Below are 17212 nucleotides of genomic sequence, written 5' to 3'. Positions count from 1 at the left end.
GTTTATCACATATTCTGTTGTTTGATGAATGTTATTGCATTATTTTAATGTCAGGTGTGTTACTATGATAGTATCTTGTGTTTGTGTGAATAACTGCACCTTATATGCTAGTATAATTCAGATTGTGGAAAGGCTACTTGTGATGAACTTCATGATTCTTCATGTGGCTTCTTCATTTACCACCTGCATTATTATGGTGGTTGTCAAAGATACAAAATTGATTTTAGCAGATTTTACCGGTTTAAAAAGCAATTTTCCTATTTGTAATTGACTGTTTTATACTGTAAAATCTACAGGTTTTTCTGTAAATATGTTTACATTTTTACTATATTTTTTACAGAATGGATTTTTTTTTTGTAAAAACAACAGGATTTAAAAAAAAGAAAGTGTTCCTCAAAACCTGGTCGAGAATATTTGTGTACACTTGAAAGAACTTATTATACCTTATAGTATTATACCCAAAAATTAAAATATAAAAATACAAGTTTGAATAAAATATGGTAATTTGTGAGTCATTAGGTCTATTTGAATGTAATTGGTTCTTTGATGTCTCATGATGACCAATCTTCACTCATGTCAAACCTGATGCATGCCGCCAAATTTGATTTGAGAGTTACTCTAACATCCAAAACTTCGGGGTCGAAATGAATACTTTTATTCAGCGAGGAGATATTAAATTGATCAAAAACTGGCAGTAAAGACATCTATAATGTTGTAAAATATATATATTTCCAATAAATGCTGTTCTTTTTACTTATTTATCAAAGATAAAATTAAAATTTTATAAAATTAAAACATACATATTTTTTATACATATAGCAGCATGAAAATCATCCATTTTGCAAATTTTCCATTTAGACCCATACAAGGTTGGAACGACATGAGAGTAATGATCTTTCATCTAGTTTTAGTGAAGTGTGAACCAAAGGCGCATACTTTAGGCTTGGTGCCTGAAAGCAACAGAGCCTTGAGCCAAGGTCTTCACTGTTGGGTCACCTACAGTACATTCAGTGGAAAAATGTAGACAGCCTAATGTGTTTCAGTTTGGCTGAGGGTTAATTACTGAACCTACTGAACTGTTATCAGGGTTCATTTTTGTTCCGATAATGAAACCGTGAAACAAAATCTCTCTTTAACTGAGTGGATCATTTATCAGACTTTTCAAGTGACTTGGATTAAGGAAGCCATATTTTGTCTCCCTTTGTAGTACATAAACAATATGAAACAAAAAAAACAAGCTATGACTCAGAGTGAAGTTGTAAATGAAATAAAGCTGTGACACTGTTGGTGTGAGGTTTCTTCTGTTGGTTTTGCTTTCTTCTTAGCAAAAGGCTGTGCTGTTTTTAAGCCGCATTGCGTCATGAGAACTACTATCTTGTGACTGACTATTATATTCATTAAAAAAGGGGGGGGAAATTAAGATGTGTGGTGGCACATTATAATTTCTAGCATTATCAAGGCAAAATGTTAGTGTTTTCAATGCTAGTCAATGCATTATTTACAGTGTTCAAACTAAGACACATTCACAGAGAGGGTGTATTGACAGTGAAATAAAAACAGAAACAATGACCTCCACTTTTGAAACCACACACTCCCTCCTCTTCGTCAATAGCATCAAACATGTATGGACCTGAGGTGAGGATATACTATAAATAAGCCGGAAATGTCGTTTTGTATTTTAGCACTGTACCTCTGTAGAAATGTGCTTTTATGTACTTGACTCCGAGTGCCACTAAAGGGGTCAGCGTTTAACGTCAGCTGTCTTATTTAAAAAGAGAGGCTGTCAGAGGACAATCAACATCTGTGACATCGATTGTCCTCTTGTCTATTATGAGGAGGTGATGCAGGATAGCAAATTCAAAGTCAACTGCTGTCAACAAAACACAACCACAGCAGTGATGCTCACAGTCCATTTACATTATGTTAGCTTTTGTGTCTACTCTAGAGCAACAACCCTGCATCTATTTCTGGCTCCGGGTCAGGAATACCTCAGATGTTAGCTGGTATAGTATGAATCCTGATAGTATGCAGCCTAATCCATGACAGAGAGGTTCTTGGAAAGATGGATTGCCATAAAGCTGGGGACTGTACCGCCTGTCTGACCGCTTTGTACCCCCCAGCCTGGCGGGCGGGTCTGTGACCAGCGCCGAATATGGCTGCAGGACCGGATGGCTGCTTGCCTGTGCTGGGTGACCTCCATCCCCCACTCCCCTCCCCTGTTGCAAGTCTTGTGGATTCATGTCGTACTGATTATGTGCTAATGTTGCTGAGGTGTTTTTTTTCCTGTTCCCAGACTGTACTCCTCACAGGAGCATAGTCTGGGAGTTGCCTTTTTTTTCCCTCACCTATCCTCATGTCATGCTGTATTATTTTCCTCAATCCTGTCTTCCTGTCTTGTCTACCCCATTGTCATATTGTATGTATGTTTTGTATGGACAGGTTGATGGCTAATTTCGCTGGTACTTGTGACTAAGTGACAATAAAGGCTACTACTAATTGAATGGGGGGGATGTGCACTTAAAGTAAAAATTATCTAAATATCAGCAGGGAAAACACATAGAGAACAACTTAGGCTGCGTTTACACTTGGCATTAACATGCGATCACCATGATCCGATCAAGCAGATCGGATCATTAGCCAATCAGGACACCGTGCGTTTACATTTGTTCATATTAAGTAGCCTCTGTATCTGGATAACCGATCGGATTTCTGTTTCCTGCATAATATTTAAATTAGGTCTGTGGCACGACACCAATAAGAGTAAAGATTATACAAATTAAGCAATATTGCTTTCACTCACTCACTTTACTTTGCTGTGCAATCTCCATCCTTAAAGGTAGGGTAGGTCAGAATTGTCTAAAAAAAACTTTTATTCAAATTTGTTTAAACTGTCTTTATATACCAATGCATAATTAAAATGTAAGTACTCTGATACAAAGAGTATAAAAATCGAGTGACTCTAGACCGTTTAATCTTCATTAAACACAGCTCATTAATTCCATTCACTCCCACCTAAAAACGGGTGCGCGACTGCGCGCACGTGGGCAGAGCCAGTAATAACGGCGGTAGTCATGGCGACGGAGAGTGACAGTCGCGCAAGCCAATCCTGTGATTCGTCCCGAATGGAAATAATGAGCTGTGTTTAATGAAGATTAAACGGTCTAGAGTCACTCGATTTTTATACTCTTTTTATCAGAGTACTTACATTTTAATTATGCATTGATATATATAGAAAGTTTAATCAAATTTGGTAAAAAGTTTTTATATAAATCCTACCTACCCTACCTTTAAATCAAATTATGTTTTTTGAATGAAGGAATATTTCCAGAGTTGATCATACAAAAATAACTGGGTTATAAAAATAAAATAAAAACACAAGTCACATCATCGATCATCTGGGTTTAAGGTTATAGCATGCAATGACTATATTAACAGAAATGGGAGATTAATAAACATGCTGAAACAATAAAAAAAAAAATCAACATTTAAACCATTAAAAAATTTAAAACATAAAAAAAAAATCAACATTTAAAACATAAAAAAACATTTAAAACATAAAAAAATGAAGCGTATGCTCTTCATTAAGATCTCATGAGTCAGAGCTGTGATTGTACAGGCGATCGCCTCGTTCAGATAATGTTGCACAATTAAAATGAAAAATGAAAAGTCTAAATAAACTGTTTTAAATATTGACGTTTACTGTAAAGTTCAAATAAATTGAATTTATTGTCTAAACTGCGTCTGGCCATTATTTTCTGACAGCACGGAGACTGGGCGGGGATTTATATGACGTCCACCTGTGAATGCAGACACGATGACTGGATTGCGTTTACATTACACTGAGATCCGATCACAATGCGTCCTTGACTACCTCCGAAACTGGACACGCTGATCGGATAACATTCCGATCAGAAGCGCGTTTACACTCGTCTTTTCAATGTGTAGCCTATGTGGACAACATCCAGATACAGGTCGCATGTTAATGCCAAGTGTAAACGCAGCCTTAAGTTAGATGTCAATATATGTGTGTGTGTGTGTGTGTGTGTGTGTGTGTGTGTGTGTGTGTGTGTGTGTGTGTGTGTGTGTGTGTGTGTAAATACACACACATACCCTTGTGAAAAAAACCTGTTTATTTCATATTAAGTAGGCCTACAAACTTTACTGAATACTGACACATCGCTTTAGACTTTCTGATATAAATATTATAATTAAACTTTATTTGGAGTACTTCTTTATTTGCACAATGCACATTTATAAATGTTAAGCCTAGTGTGTTGTTTTAATATCACTATTAGTAAGGATAGTAGGATCACTGTATAATATCAGTCTTTAAAGGATAACTCCGGGCAATTTTTAATTTAATCTTGATCGTTATACCTTTGGGAGTAGGCTACTGTACTTTTTCGGAAAAAAAAACCCGAACCGGATTGGTGCTTGCAACACGGAGCTGCTACCGCTAATACCCAGAGCTCCCACTCAGCTAAAACGGCAGTTATGGGGGCATATTCATAAAGAGTGTTTTTGTGCCTCGTAACAGACACAAAATGCAATCAAAATGTCTGTCCAACATGAACAGGGTCCTTACATGACAACAAGAAGCGTTTAGCAACTTAGCCATTGTTTAAATTCACCTAAATAGTGTTTTAGACGGCTAGCTGTAGTCTCGCGCTGAAGTCCCGTGGGAACTCCCGTTGTAGCCGGAAAAAGGTATTTTTGACTGAAGAGTGTGAGGCTAGTTAAAGGTTCTCTAAGCGATCCTGGGTGACGTCACTTCTTGTTGACGTTCGAACTATTGTCAAACAAAACGGAGGCTAGCTAGACCCTCCCTCCTCCTCATCCGCGCACTAACAACCCAAACCCCACCCCCAAATCCTTCTTGTCGGTTATTGGCTGGAACACTGTTTGTTATGTTGTGGTGCGGGTTAGTCCAGTTTGTTTTTGTTGCTGTTTGTGGAGCCTGGGGTGTCTACAGAGACCGCGTTTTTTTAGAGTGTGTTCAGGGGACAGAAAAATGTTTGGCCTAAAAAATGCGTGACATCGCTTAGAGCACCTTTAAGTGCATTAAGTACAAAATTAGTTGTTCCAATTTAGCAGACTTTAAGTAGCCTATACAAATTTAGTGTACCAAAAACTGCAGGGTATTAAGTACATAAATATGTAGGCTGTATTTGTAGTATATTTAGCATAACATAAATATATTTCAAATACATTTTAGTATTTTTTTTTTCACTAGGGTTAGTATATTGCTGTTTTCAGTTAGTTTCCCATGTGTCGTACAGTTAAGCGGTTTTAATCTTGTGTGTTGCTGTAAGAAGTGCAGATTTACAGTGTAATTCAGTTGTAAAGCGAGTGTTGCATCACAACACCATCTGCTGGTGACCAGGATCATGTCTGAGTCAACATTTTCCTCACACTATGTGCATTGGCAGATTTTTCATATTAGTAGTTTAAGGTAAAAAAGTAATTTATTAAATGTTAACATCTGTTTTAATCACTGCTGACTATTTTTCGTGTAATTTTTTATGGTACTTGATTGCTTTCAAATGTTGACAGGTGAAATGGGTCCACTTTAGAAACAAATCACAAAAAATTTAATTATGATAGTTAAATTCCCGCCCTGTTTGTCAACTAAATCCAACAAAAAAAAAACATTTGTGATGCCAGGACAGTAGTTTGGTATTCAGACCACCAGCTGTATTATGTTGAGAGCACAGGTGCAAGAAATTGAGTTTTTAACTAAAATTGTCTTTTGTCCTTTCAGAGTTGACAAGACATTTTCCAGAGCCAGAAGTTTGTGGTAAGTACTGTCTTTTTCATTTAACGTAGCCATAGCCTGTTCAGCCGTTCCAGAAACCACAAGCTTTTATGCTGTTTTGCTCAAGGGTATGTCAGCCTGGAAACAGTTCCAGAGGAAAGACCATTTCTGTCTGCTGTAAGTGACTTACAGAAACCATCCAAAGCCCTTTACTGTTGTAGCTGCTTCTTCCTTCATAATACCATTTAGATTTCATATTTTTTTTATTGCCAATTTAAATAACCCCTCTGGTTACTGGGTTGTGCACCATTCAGAATTGAATTTATAAAAAGCATTTAAAATTTTAATTCAATTCCTGAGTTTAAATTAAGTTAATTGAGTGAAACATGATACAGCATTGCTTTGATAGAGAGATGGATGGATTGGCGATAGATAGATGGATACAGTAGGCAGATAGATGTATACATAAACAGATGAATAGATTGATGGACAGATGGACGGACAGGCAGACGTATAGATGGACAGATTGATTGATTGAGAGATGGATAGAAGGATAGATCAGATAGACAGAAAGCAGGATAGATGATAGATTGCTAGACAGACAGACAAATTGATACAGATGTATAGACGGATAGATACAGAAGATAGAATCTAAATCTAGTGAGTTAAAAGTCAAAATTCTAACCTGTGTACTGTTGGTTTCTACTCTGTATCTTAAATGTCAAGACATGTAGGGTTGATAGACTCTGCTCAGGGAATGCCACAAAGCTGTACACAGGGAGGACGGACAGATGAAGTGTTTTTGATGCATGCAGTGGTTTTGGGATGAGAAAGGTCCGGAGCGCAGAGGACACGCTGCAGTCTTGTTGCCACAGCGACAGCAGACAGCTCTGCAGTGTTGGCAGGACAGAGTCGCTGAGGCACACATGCGGCACTCTCACGCCCCTGTCTGTGTGAGTGAGAGTGTGTGCTGGCAGGCCGTGTGTAAAGGTCTGCTCAGGATGCCAGGTGCAGATGGACAGCAGCCTGAAGGTCAGTCCTAACAAACCCATCGGATAAACCACGTGTTAACCTCAGGACCGGCCTGCATCAGTCTACGCCTCTCTATCAAACAGCTTGCAGGACGAGAGACCTAACGCGTCCATCCTTCCTCACCTTTTTCTTCTGAGGGCACAGAGCAGCTGAGGACAACTTGAGGATATCTTCAGACTTATGACGCTGACGTTTGATGGCGATCGCAGCGTTTAACATCACGCATCAGTGGCTTTGTGATGGGATTTGACAGTCAGTCTGTTGCTGGAACTGCGGTTTGTTTATTAACTTTTTGGAGCTTGTGCGAACAGGATGCAAAACGTTCTCTGTCATCAGCCAATCTATGAATTCAAGTAAGGCAGAGAACTCGCAAGTATAGAAAATGTATCATTAGGTGATATCTTTTTTATTCTAACTAATTTATAGTATATATACTGTTAATATAGGTAGTAATTCATCAAAAGATATGCAAATGATACATATTTTGAGTCTATGGATGAGTCTGGGAGGAAGAAGACACTTAAAGGAAGAAGACTCATTAGCTTGTCAGAGCAAGACAGGATCTGACTATTCTGTGATCCAGAAATAGGCCATAATCCCATCTATAGGCCCTTTGCAAGTGACTGCCTGAGACCTTCAGTAAGGAAGACTCATCTCAATTAGCCTGACAGATCCACAATGCCTTGCTCTCCCTTTCGAATCAGGAGGCCGAGGAAGTTCTGGTGAGTTTGAATTCGGAAGGGCCTTTCAATGGCCGATCTGAATATGAAAAGAATGTAAATTTTTTCCAGCGAGTGTTTGTTTAATGGTCATTACGTGTGGATTGTGCTCTTGGACGTGGCATACATTAGCATGAATGGATTTAGATTGGTTTGCTTAATGAAGGCACCTTGCTTTGCGTCACAAAGCAATCTGTGCGTAGATCCAGCAGGAATGCTTCAATATTCAGAGATGATGCCGCATTAGAGTAATGGCGCTGCCTACTGTGTGTCAATCAAGAGACTTTTATCTGTTGATAAGGCATCTTTATCTCCCTGTCTCTTTCACTTGCACTCTCACATTCAGACTATTTCTCTCTCTTTGTAACATATGAGCAATCTAGGTCACTGTCATTACGTGCATATAACAGCATTAGCTTTAGGTCTTGGGCTAAAGACGGCATGAAATTGCCTGAGTAGCATAGTTTTCGTTCCTGCGTTGATGCATTTCGTATTGAAATGAAGTTTATATTATTGAAGACATATTGAAGGTATCCTCTCTTTAAAAAATAGCCAGCCTTGTTTGTCACAGCCATGAACTTTGATAGTTGCTAGTTTTTAGTCTGTTGCATGTACTGTAGCATTAGGGACATTAGGGCATTAGGCCTGTCTAAAAAGAAAGCTGACATACACTGTATATGTCTGAAGAGACATTTTAGCAAATATTGAGGCATCATTCTTATTTTAAACTGTTTATTTTGTGCATGTAAACATAGCTGTTGTAGATAGCATCTGATTGGATGAAAATCGGAGTAGTGCAGGGTGAGTCATCCGTATTTTTTGGGTTTGTTTTCCCAGAAGAAAAAGAATGAAAATAACAGTGATGTGTTAAGTGTCATTATAAGACGCTTAACACATCACTGTTTTGGTCAATTAGAACTAAAACTATTGCAAATCATTTTCAGTAAATTAAATAAAATATAAATATTAGATGAAAAAATTACATTTAAAAAACTTAAATGAAATTTTGAAATTGTCTTTGAAACTAACTAAAATAAGTTTAAGTTGAAAAACCTATTAAAATGATTAAAACTGAAATTAAAATAAATGAAAGATAATTAGAATAAGCTTTAATAACGCATGGTTTCCGCCACAGAATTGCTTGTTTCTTGTTTCAAGCAATGTTTCTGCCACAGAATAAAAAATAAATTAATAGTTAGTAATTGTGACTTTTTATCTCACAATTCGGACTTTTTTTCTCTCAATTGCGAGTTTACATCTCGCAATTCTGAGTGATATTGAATTGTGAGGTATAAAGTTGCAGTTGCAAGTCATAAGTCAGAATTGTGTGATATAAAGTTGCAATTGCAAAAGATTTAGACTTGTGATTGTGATATAAAAAGTTTCAATTATCTTTAAAAAAAATTATTCTGTGGCGGAAACAAGCTTCCATTCATAACAAAATGACTTGTTATTAAGATGAAACTGAAACTGAAAATATAAATATATACTATATACTATACTAGTATAGTAATATAATATCAAATAGTATAATATAAATAATGCTTAAATAACACTGTAACTTAAAATAAAATATTTAGGCTGTACATTTTCATTAAAACATTATTTCAAATAAATGAATTAAAGGGATAGATAACTCATGTTATATGTCATACAGTTTTTGGAATGAAATGAGGTGAGTAAATGATGACAGAATTTTAGGGTGAATGATCCCTTTATGTTTGCTGCTGGGTTCCCTTCTAGGATCAAACTCAAAACCTTCTCTTTCTCCCGCATGTAAATGAATACTCCAGCTGTATGTTTTGCAACTTTATACCATATTGTCTTCCCCTTCACAACAGCATCTCGGCCTAATACCAGGCCAGCGCTAAATCCGGAAGCACTTAGCGAACAATACGGCTCTCATATTTCAGCCTGCTGGTCTCACACTATATCTAACCCCATCTCAGGTCAGCTAAACCCATTCAAGGTCCAGAGAGACTCACCTCTCTTCCAGTAGTGGAAATGATACACGGGCTGTATATATTTCCAATTAACTCAGTGGACTTTAGCTACATGCTTTTATTAATCTCTGAATGACCTGCGGCTATGAGAAGGCGGCTGACATTCTGAGGGGATGTTTGAAAGCAATCGAGTGTCTTTCCTGTTGCCCTTTTTTTACTTCCCTAACATCAAAGATACATCCCTGGCTTTGATAAAGTGCAGAAATATGTCATGTCAGTACGGAGTGACGGCTGTTCATTTTACTCTTCTTTCATCACAAAGTGTAGGTGTCACAGTGAGGAGAGACGGTTTCCTCAGACTTTCCGCTTTTAAGTCGTAGTCAATCTTTTCTATTTCACGTTATATAATTGAACACATTTGTCTAACCGATGTAGAGCTGAGTTCTGTCTGGCATTATTAAATGAGACAGAGATGTATGAGGACTATTTTACAATAATACAGGGCACACATTGTCCCCCTGTCCCAGACAGCCATCTGGGAAACAGGTTTTTGCTTATATTCATTATTTAGCACTGTGTTAATGGACAATTCTGTTCCTCTAAAAAAAGCTTTCCTGTAGCTCAAACAGTAGAGCATTGGTGCTTGCAACGGCAATATCATGGGTTCGATTCCCAGCGAAAGCAAGAACTGATAAGAATGTAAATGTGTACATTGAAATGATATGTAAGTTGCTTTGAATAAAAGCATCTGCCAAGTGCGTAAATCTAAATAAGTCTCAGAGAAGCAGGATGTTCTTAAATACTTTTTTTCTGTAGTGATGCTCCTGAGATGTTTTGACACTTTTTCTCACTCAGACTTTGTGAGCTGCCACGATTCACAGTTTTAGAGCAAAGAAGTGAGCTTTTTTCAAGTTTAGGAATATATTTGTTTAGTTTTTCACAGTTTGCATGCAGAAGAACAGCGTACTGGTGAGTCTGCTCTGCATGATCTCTTACACTCCAGTATCTGTGTGTGTATTTATGTGGATCTATTGGCTAGAGTTTCAAGGAGAAGGGAGGAGAGAGCTGTCAAACTTAATCAGCCCAGACTGTCTCTGTGTGTCTCTTACATGCAACTGTCTGACTAAATATAGCAGCAATGTGACAACCTAGTCCTTGATTCGCTGAGACAACATTTATAAATGGAAACCCATCGAAATCACACGGTACACAAAATGTGTATTAAAAACAACCTGACGCTTCCATGGTAGGTCAAGATATGCAAAGAAACACTCTTCAGGTGTATTAAAAAAATGAATACACCTTGATAATACCTTGAAGTCTTACAGTGTCTTTTATAAATCACATATTCCAGTTAGGCAATTAAAATGTTCTTGTAAACGTGCATATCTGCATGTTTAATCCATATCTCTGTTATGCATAATGAGAATCTGTGTATAGTGACTGTTATCAGAATGTTAGAGAGGTTCTTTAACAAAGAGAAGATAAGTCATCACTCCTTCTTTTGTGGCATAGTTGACGATTTTCTAAGTAGCAAGGGAGCTTTAGAGTTACGCAGTTAAAGAACGGGACACATGAATGCTCACGCATGTCATAAAAATGTGATTGTGCAATGCAATATTTTCACAGTTTGAGGCAGAAGATACATTGACTCACAATTTTGGGTCACAATTATTTAATTGGAAAAAAAGGGATGTCATTTAAATTTATGGGGAGCATTAGCGAAGACCCACCGTCAGCATTTCTCCAAACTCAACATTTGTACAGGCAAAGACGCCAATAGAGAGCTTTTTGCCTTACTTCCACTAGATACGGTTTCCTATTATCCCTTAAGATTGTAAAAAGAATTTGCAAAGCAGTTAATTTCTAGAGAAGATGAAGATTTATACAAATATCCACTCTTTTTTGCGTTTTCAGCTCACACTGAGATCTCTATAGAAATATATAAAGTCATGTGAAATGTTGATGGCCTGGGGTAAAGCAGCTAGTTTATCTGTGTAGATACCAGCACTCATAAGACCCGAGCATGCTGTGATGTACAAGTTCCTCCTCCTCAAACTGAAGATGCCCATTTGGGTTAATTCCATCAAAATACCTTCAGGGCCAGAGGCACCATGGGGTATTCTGATGCCAGAGACATGGGAAGATGAGAGGCATGTCAGATTGATGTGCCACGCATCAAAGCTCAGTCCAAGCTCACTTCTGGAGGTTCACTCATCTGGCCCATTACAGACTCAGCAGGCAGGCAGCTAGTGGAGGGCATTATCTGTACCCACAGAAAGAGCAGTTGTGTGGTCATGTTTAGACCACTAAGATGAGGAAATAAATGTGAAATTCTGATAGTGTCATGATTAATATAAATATGCCAAATTGCATATAAAATGTACAATCATTTTATTATATTATATATGGCATGTTCACACAAGTGATCAGGGCCCTTAAGGATCTTTCTGGTGTTTTTCAGATTCAATAGAAAGGTCACTTTAGTGTTGAAATTTATTGTCACTATGGCCTTTATTGTCTACCGCCTGTAAACTGTTAGTTTCTTAAGGACTGCATGTGTAATAATTGTTTATGGTTCACTGAACAAGCATGAAAAACTGCTCAGATCCCCAGGATGCTTCTAGCCGTGGCAGGTTGAGGAATGCAAATGTAAGTAGGCTTAATATCAGAACAGCAACCAGTGTAAGATTCAGATGCCTTTCTTACTGCCATCCTCTGGGGGCCTTTCTTACATTTTCTGCTGTTACAGGAACCGTCTGCAGTTCCCTGATATGTTTATACTTTTTCTGGTTTTCTTTTTAATAGATCCACATAAGAGCAGATTTAATCCAGACAGTTTGGATAAAAGAAAATCAAAATTCAGAATTTAAATCTCTGAATGAGTTGCATAATGTTTTTTAAACAGTTGCTGTCAACATGAGGGAAATAGGAGTTAATTTCAGATGCTGCTGCTTGAGTTTTTGCAGGGCCAGATGGAGGCAGGTGATGTACATCCATTCCCCATCTGTGTCCTCCTGTAGTGGGTCACTTCCGCCAGCGAGAGAAGGATCTGTAAATGGTGGTTTGGGATACGTGGGTTCATGAAACATCTCTCTCTCTCTCTCTCTCTCTCTCTCTCTCTCTCTCTCTCTCTCTCTCTCTCTCTCTCTCTCTCTCTCTCTCTCTCTCTCTCTCTCTCTCTCTCTGGCTAAGAGAAGCACTGAGTCATGGTGCATGCTGGTTGTCAAATGGTGGTTCATCGGGGAATACAATGCATAATGGAAGACAAAGAATGCAATATAATTATGCGCAGTTAGGAAATGCATAACTCTATGGTATTCTGGAGCAAATTAATCTGTCACATGAACAGATGAACTTTTATACTTTTTTATATATAATATGTATATAATTTTGCCACTTCGTTTTCCACTTGATGTCCATGTAATTTCTCGGACCTGAAGCAAAACCACTTGAAAAAAATCTATCTTGCCTCCATTTGTGTGAATTATCATAAAGCAGTACAGGAGATTGATGAGATCAAATGGAAAAGGTGAAAGACCTTAAATCCCAAGATTGTCTTTCTGTGGATGTTCCCTAGTAGATTGGAATTTAATAGATTTGATTGATGTCTGCATGCAGCTTTAGGGTGGGATTAACAACAAACAGGAGGATGATATGTAGGCCTACTAGTCACTTTAAGGGAAATCAATGTTCACCGATAATGAAGTGCATGCGCTGACTTGCACCTGCTCGCTTGGAGGATGGGAGTCCATATAAACATGTGTCGTCTTCCCAAAGGGCGTTTCCATGTCAATGGGACCTTCAAGTCCTGTGTGTTTATAGCGGTCGTTTCCTGATCACACAGCATCAGGCCTTCACGAGTTACATCATTCTGCCCCTGAGAGGATGAAAACATGTCACTGCGTCATGTGGTACACTTGTCATCCAGCCCCTCTATCACCATACATTACTAGACCACAGTGGGAGATGCGATAGTATGATTATATTACAGCTAAAAATGAAAGCCCATCATCGGACTTATCCATGCAAATTGTACAGAGGTGAGATGTGGAGATTTTTTTTTAAAGCGCACCACCCACATGAGATGAGGTCAGTGGCAGCAGTTGTGATCCTGTTGTGTAAATGTTTTGAACATGACTCAATTTTACTCCGATGGAGCTAGTGCTAATCTGAGTAATGTTTTCTTCACAAATGCATAAGGGAACTGGGGAGGAGGGAGTGAGAGAGAGCAATGGGGGTCTGCTGAGGTTATGCAGCATGAATGCGTCTTAAAATACATGCAGATGAGTTTTGTGGCTGAGGTTATGTGATATTTGTTCTGGGCTTTTTTTGTGTTTTGTTTTGTTCTTGTCATTTCGAAAAAAACTGACAAAATATTTCAGAAAGATAAGTAACTTTACCTTGACAATCTGCAAAATTTGCAACAAAAATGTTTAATCAAAGAAACTCAAATCTTTACGTTTGCAAGGAATACATTTTTTTTATCTCATGACAACTCTCGGAGTGTTTGGCATGGTTATGGATATAATGTTGATATGTTTGGTCTTGGTGGAATAGATCTGCTATGCTGCTGCTATTGGTTATTGCTGCTGTCAATACATACACAACACTCTGCTGTGAGCAAGTAAGACCTGCTGCTGCTCTACAATATAGCATACATGAATTACCCGTAGCAGATCTATACAGGTGGAGCTGGCGAAGGTGGAGGGTTTCTGAAAGCGCTGAAGTATTTGAAGATTGAGCAGCGAGCTCATTGGCTACTGATACAGCAGGAACCAATCAGCTACCTATGCCCTATAGTATAGAGAATGATGTGATTGCAAACAGATTGAGTTAAGGACCTATCAGTCAGCGCCATCTAGAGTTTCATGACAGAACTTTGTATGTCTATAATCAATAAATGTACGGCAAAGTAACAGTGCAGGTTTTTGAATGTCAAATGAATGAAAGAGTGGAATAGAGTGAACTCCTTGGAGATTTTTCCCCCCTGTGCTTAAGTTTGGGTTGTCACATTATTATTCATATATTCTAAGACATTTTGGATGATCATTTGAATAGATTAATATTCTTGGAGTATGGAGGCATGCACTCCTTGAGGAAGAGTCTTTAGTAAGCCTTTATTAGTCAGAACGGCACAATGTATTACTAATGCTGCTGTCAGAGATCGCCACTTCATTCAAAAGCATAAAAGCTCACCTACACAAATCCAAGTATCGGTTTGAGATCTTGTGGCCTGTGCGATTCAGTTTACAATTTTTATATGCCAAATATATTTTTAGTCTGAGTCATTTTGCTTTTGTTGTTTTGTCTTTGTCTCCCTAAAGACAGATATGGAGACAGGAACCGAATCTATTTTATGATAGAAAAACAACTTTTTCTCTGAGGCTGTTGTCTAAACTCACGAACCGATCTCTGTTTTAACATCATTTTTGTACTGCTCTCCACCTCTCAGAGGATAGATGGAGATGCTGCAACACCTGCAAGGCTCAACGGCCTCCATTAGAAGTGGTTTAAGTTATCAGGGAGAGTAAGAGATCAGATATGAGCTGCATGACAGCTTCTGGGCATTCTGAAAGACTCCATGTGAGATGACAATGTTATATATATATCGTTTTTTTCCCTCCTTTTTTTGATGGACTGATTTTGACATAAGCCGTGTTGTCTTTTTATCCGTCATCTTCAACATTCTAATAACATTCTAATAATAAATATGCCATCTTCATATTTTCTATCTTCATATTCTAATAACAACCCTTTCAGTTTAACGTGATCTTCTTTATTCTCTGAATGATTTGCACATGAGCCGTGTGTTTTTTCTGATTTCCAAGTCCTGCAGATTATGCTCACTAATCCTGCATTATCTCTTTGAGTTATGCTGTGGACAGCAGTATTTTGCTGTCATTTGTGTTGGCTTTACAGACATCTGATGCAGTAAGGTGCTGTCTATGTTTACCTTGGCTTATTTGACTGGTTGTGTTTTTAGAAGCATCTGAAATAAATAGTTCACCCAAAATGGGTATTCTGCCTCCAAATTGGAAGGTTGTTCTTTCTTTCTTCTGTGGATTCAAGCATCTTGTATGGTATCTTCAAATCGACCTTTGTGGATTCATGTCCGATATTAAATAAATCCTTATTTTTTTGTCAAATATGATTTATTATAGACAAATCATCCTTTCACGGTGGATCTTTTCATTTAATTGGTTGATCTAGCTCATAATTTAAATACAGTGCAGAAATCATTTAGACCACTTTTAATATATTATATAGATATTATATGATAATGTCACAATATTACTGTTGTTTTTTTATTGTATTTTTCATTATGAGCATAAGAGACTTCTTTCCAAACAATACTCAAAACTGGAATTAAATATATAATTCCATAGCCTTAGATTCATAAATGACCTTACATGAATATACATTATTATTATTCCTTAAAGTCAGACAGGTTTAAAATGGCACACAAGGTAAATGATTCATCTTTAATTGTTCCATCTATGGACAATGTTTGCTGTCACCCCTCTAGTGTGACAAGCCGGGACGCTGTTTCAAGATAATACTTCCTTTAGCAAATACCCATATTGTGTTTGTAAGAAAATTACCACACTATCTCCATAGATTCCCACTCATTCATCTAATCCACTTCCTTTACATTAAGAGCTTTGAATTGATCCTTAACTAAAGAGAAACAAGCTCTTGAATATATAAAACCTCCCTGGAGGCTCAAGAGAGGATGTCAGGAACAAACAAAGAGCAATTTGTCTAAAAAAGCATTTTAAGGTAGGATTACAGTTTTTTTAAATGAGATATAGGACATAACTAGTGAATTCGTTGCCTGAGCAACAGTATGTGATGGGGAGGTGTGTGTTTAATTAAGGCAAAGCACGATGAATGCAAATTGGAGCCCCATCAGACAGCTCAGATGGACAGCCCTCAGTGTGTGAGTGAGCGGGGGAGGGGACGGGTGCGTAAGAGCGCGAACGGGGAGGGTGAGAGACACATAAAGAAAGAAGAGAGGAAAAGAGCAGTAGAGTATGAGCAAGAGAGCGATACAGACAGCAAATGAAGTGATAGTGGGAGGATCAATGCTTCTAGCAGGTGTGTGGCTGACTTGAGAAGCTCACCGCTGCCAGACGGGAGAGGAGATCCTACATCCATCCACGCAGTGAGTAATCGCACTGTATCTGTGTACAGGAATATCAAGCATGACAGTTGTACGGGGTTTGGTATTTATGGCATTTGCCACACTGGTTAGGAGATTGGCGGGACGGCCAAAGCAGTTGGCAGGTGTGCGGCTCTCAAACGGTGTCATGTACAATATGCTTTTAGAGACGAGCAGATTGCCAGAGCCTTCATTAACTCATATAGAGAGATGTTGTGAGGTTTTCTACGCAGTAGAGGGACAGCATTGAGCGCATCTGCGAGCAGTAACTGTTCGTTCACGGATCATCGTTTACAATTAACTTCTTAACGGGTGACCTACCAACATCTTTTGTCATGTTCCAAGCTTCAGTGCTGCTCGTGGAAGACAGGAATTGGCTTGTGAGCTTTTAGTGCTTTGTAGTTTTCTCCAGTGTCACATCTGAGACCATAGTTCATATTTCATTTTAGTTCTTCCTCCTCGTTTTATCCTGCATCTACTGTGGTTACGCAAACTCGCTGAAGACAGAGGTGAGATGGTAATGAAACATCGCTGTGTGGTAGCAGAACCTCAGGAGTTAATGGTTTATGTAATTTCACATGTAACTGCATTCCTCTTA

The 17212-nt window shown here is 38.2% G+C and overlaps 1 protein-coding gene across 19 annotated transcripts in view; it reads left to right on the top strand.

Moving 5' to 3' along the window:
- The window catches only part of rap1gapa (RAP1 GTPase activating protein a), a 98847-nt gene that overhangs the window by 35874 nt on the left and 45761 nt on the right, over nucleotides 1-17212 (top strand). For 12 of the 19 annotated variants that reach the window (XM_079587617.1, XM_079587621.1, XM_079587611.1 and 9 more), the window contains one exon: nucleotides 5762-5797. Coding sequence is in view for 8 of the 19 variants with exons in the window: in XM_079587626.1 (XP_079443752.1) it covers nucleotides 5762-5797 (36 nt within the window). In the remaining 11 variants the exon portion in view is untranslated. Of the gene's footprint in view, nucleotides 1-5761; nucleotides 5798-16387; nucleotides 16618-17212 lie in introns of those variants that run through there. The other 7 variants (XM_079587615.1, XM_079587619.1, XM_079587622.1 and 4 more) reach the window with 3 other exon arrangements.

The sequence above is a fragment of the Phoxinus phoxinus genome, assembly GCF_949152265.1.
Source record: "Phoxinus phoxinus genome assembly, chromosome: 18".
Classification (NCBI taxonomy): Eukaryota; Metazoa; Chordata; class Actinopteri; order Cypriniformes; family Leuciscidae; genus Phoxinus; species Phoxinus phoxinus.
This window is presented reverse-complemented; position numbering and strand designations above follow the sequence as displayed.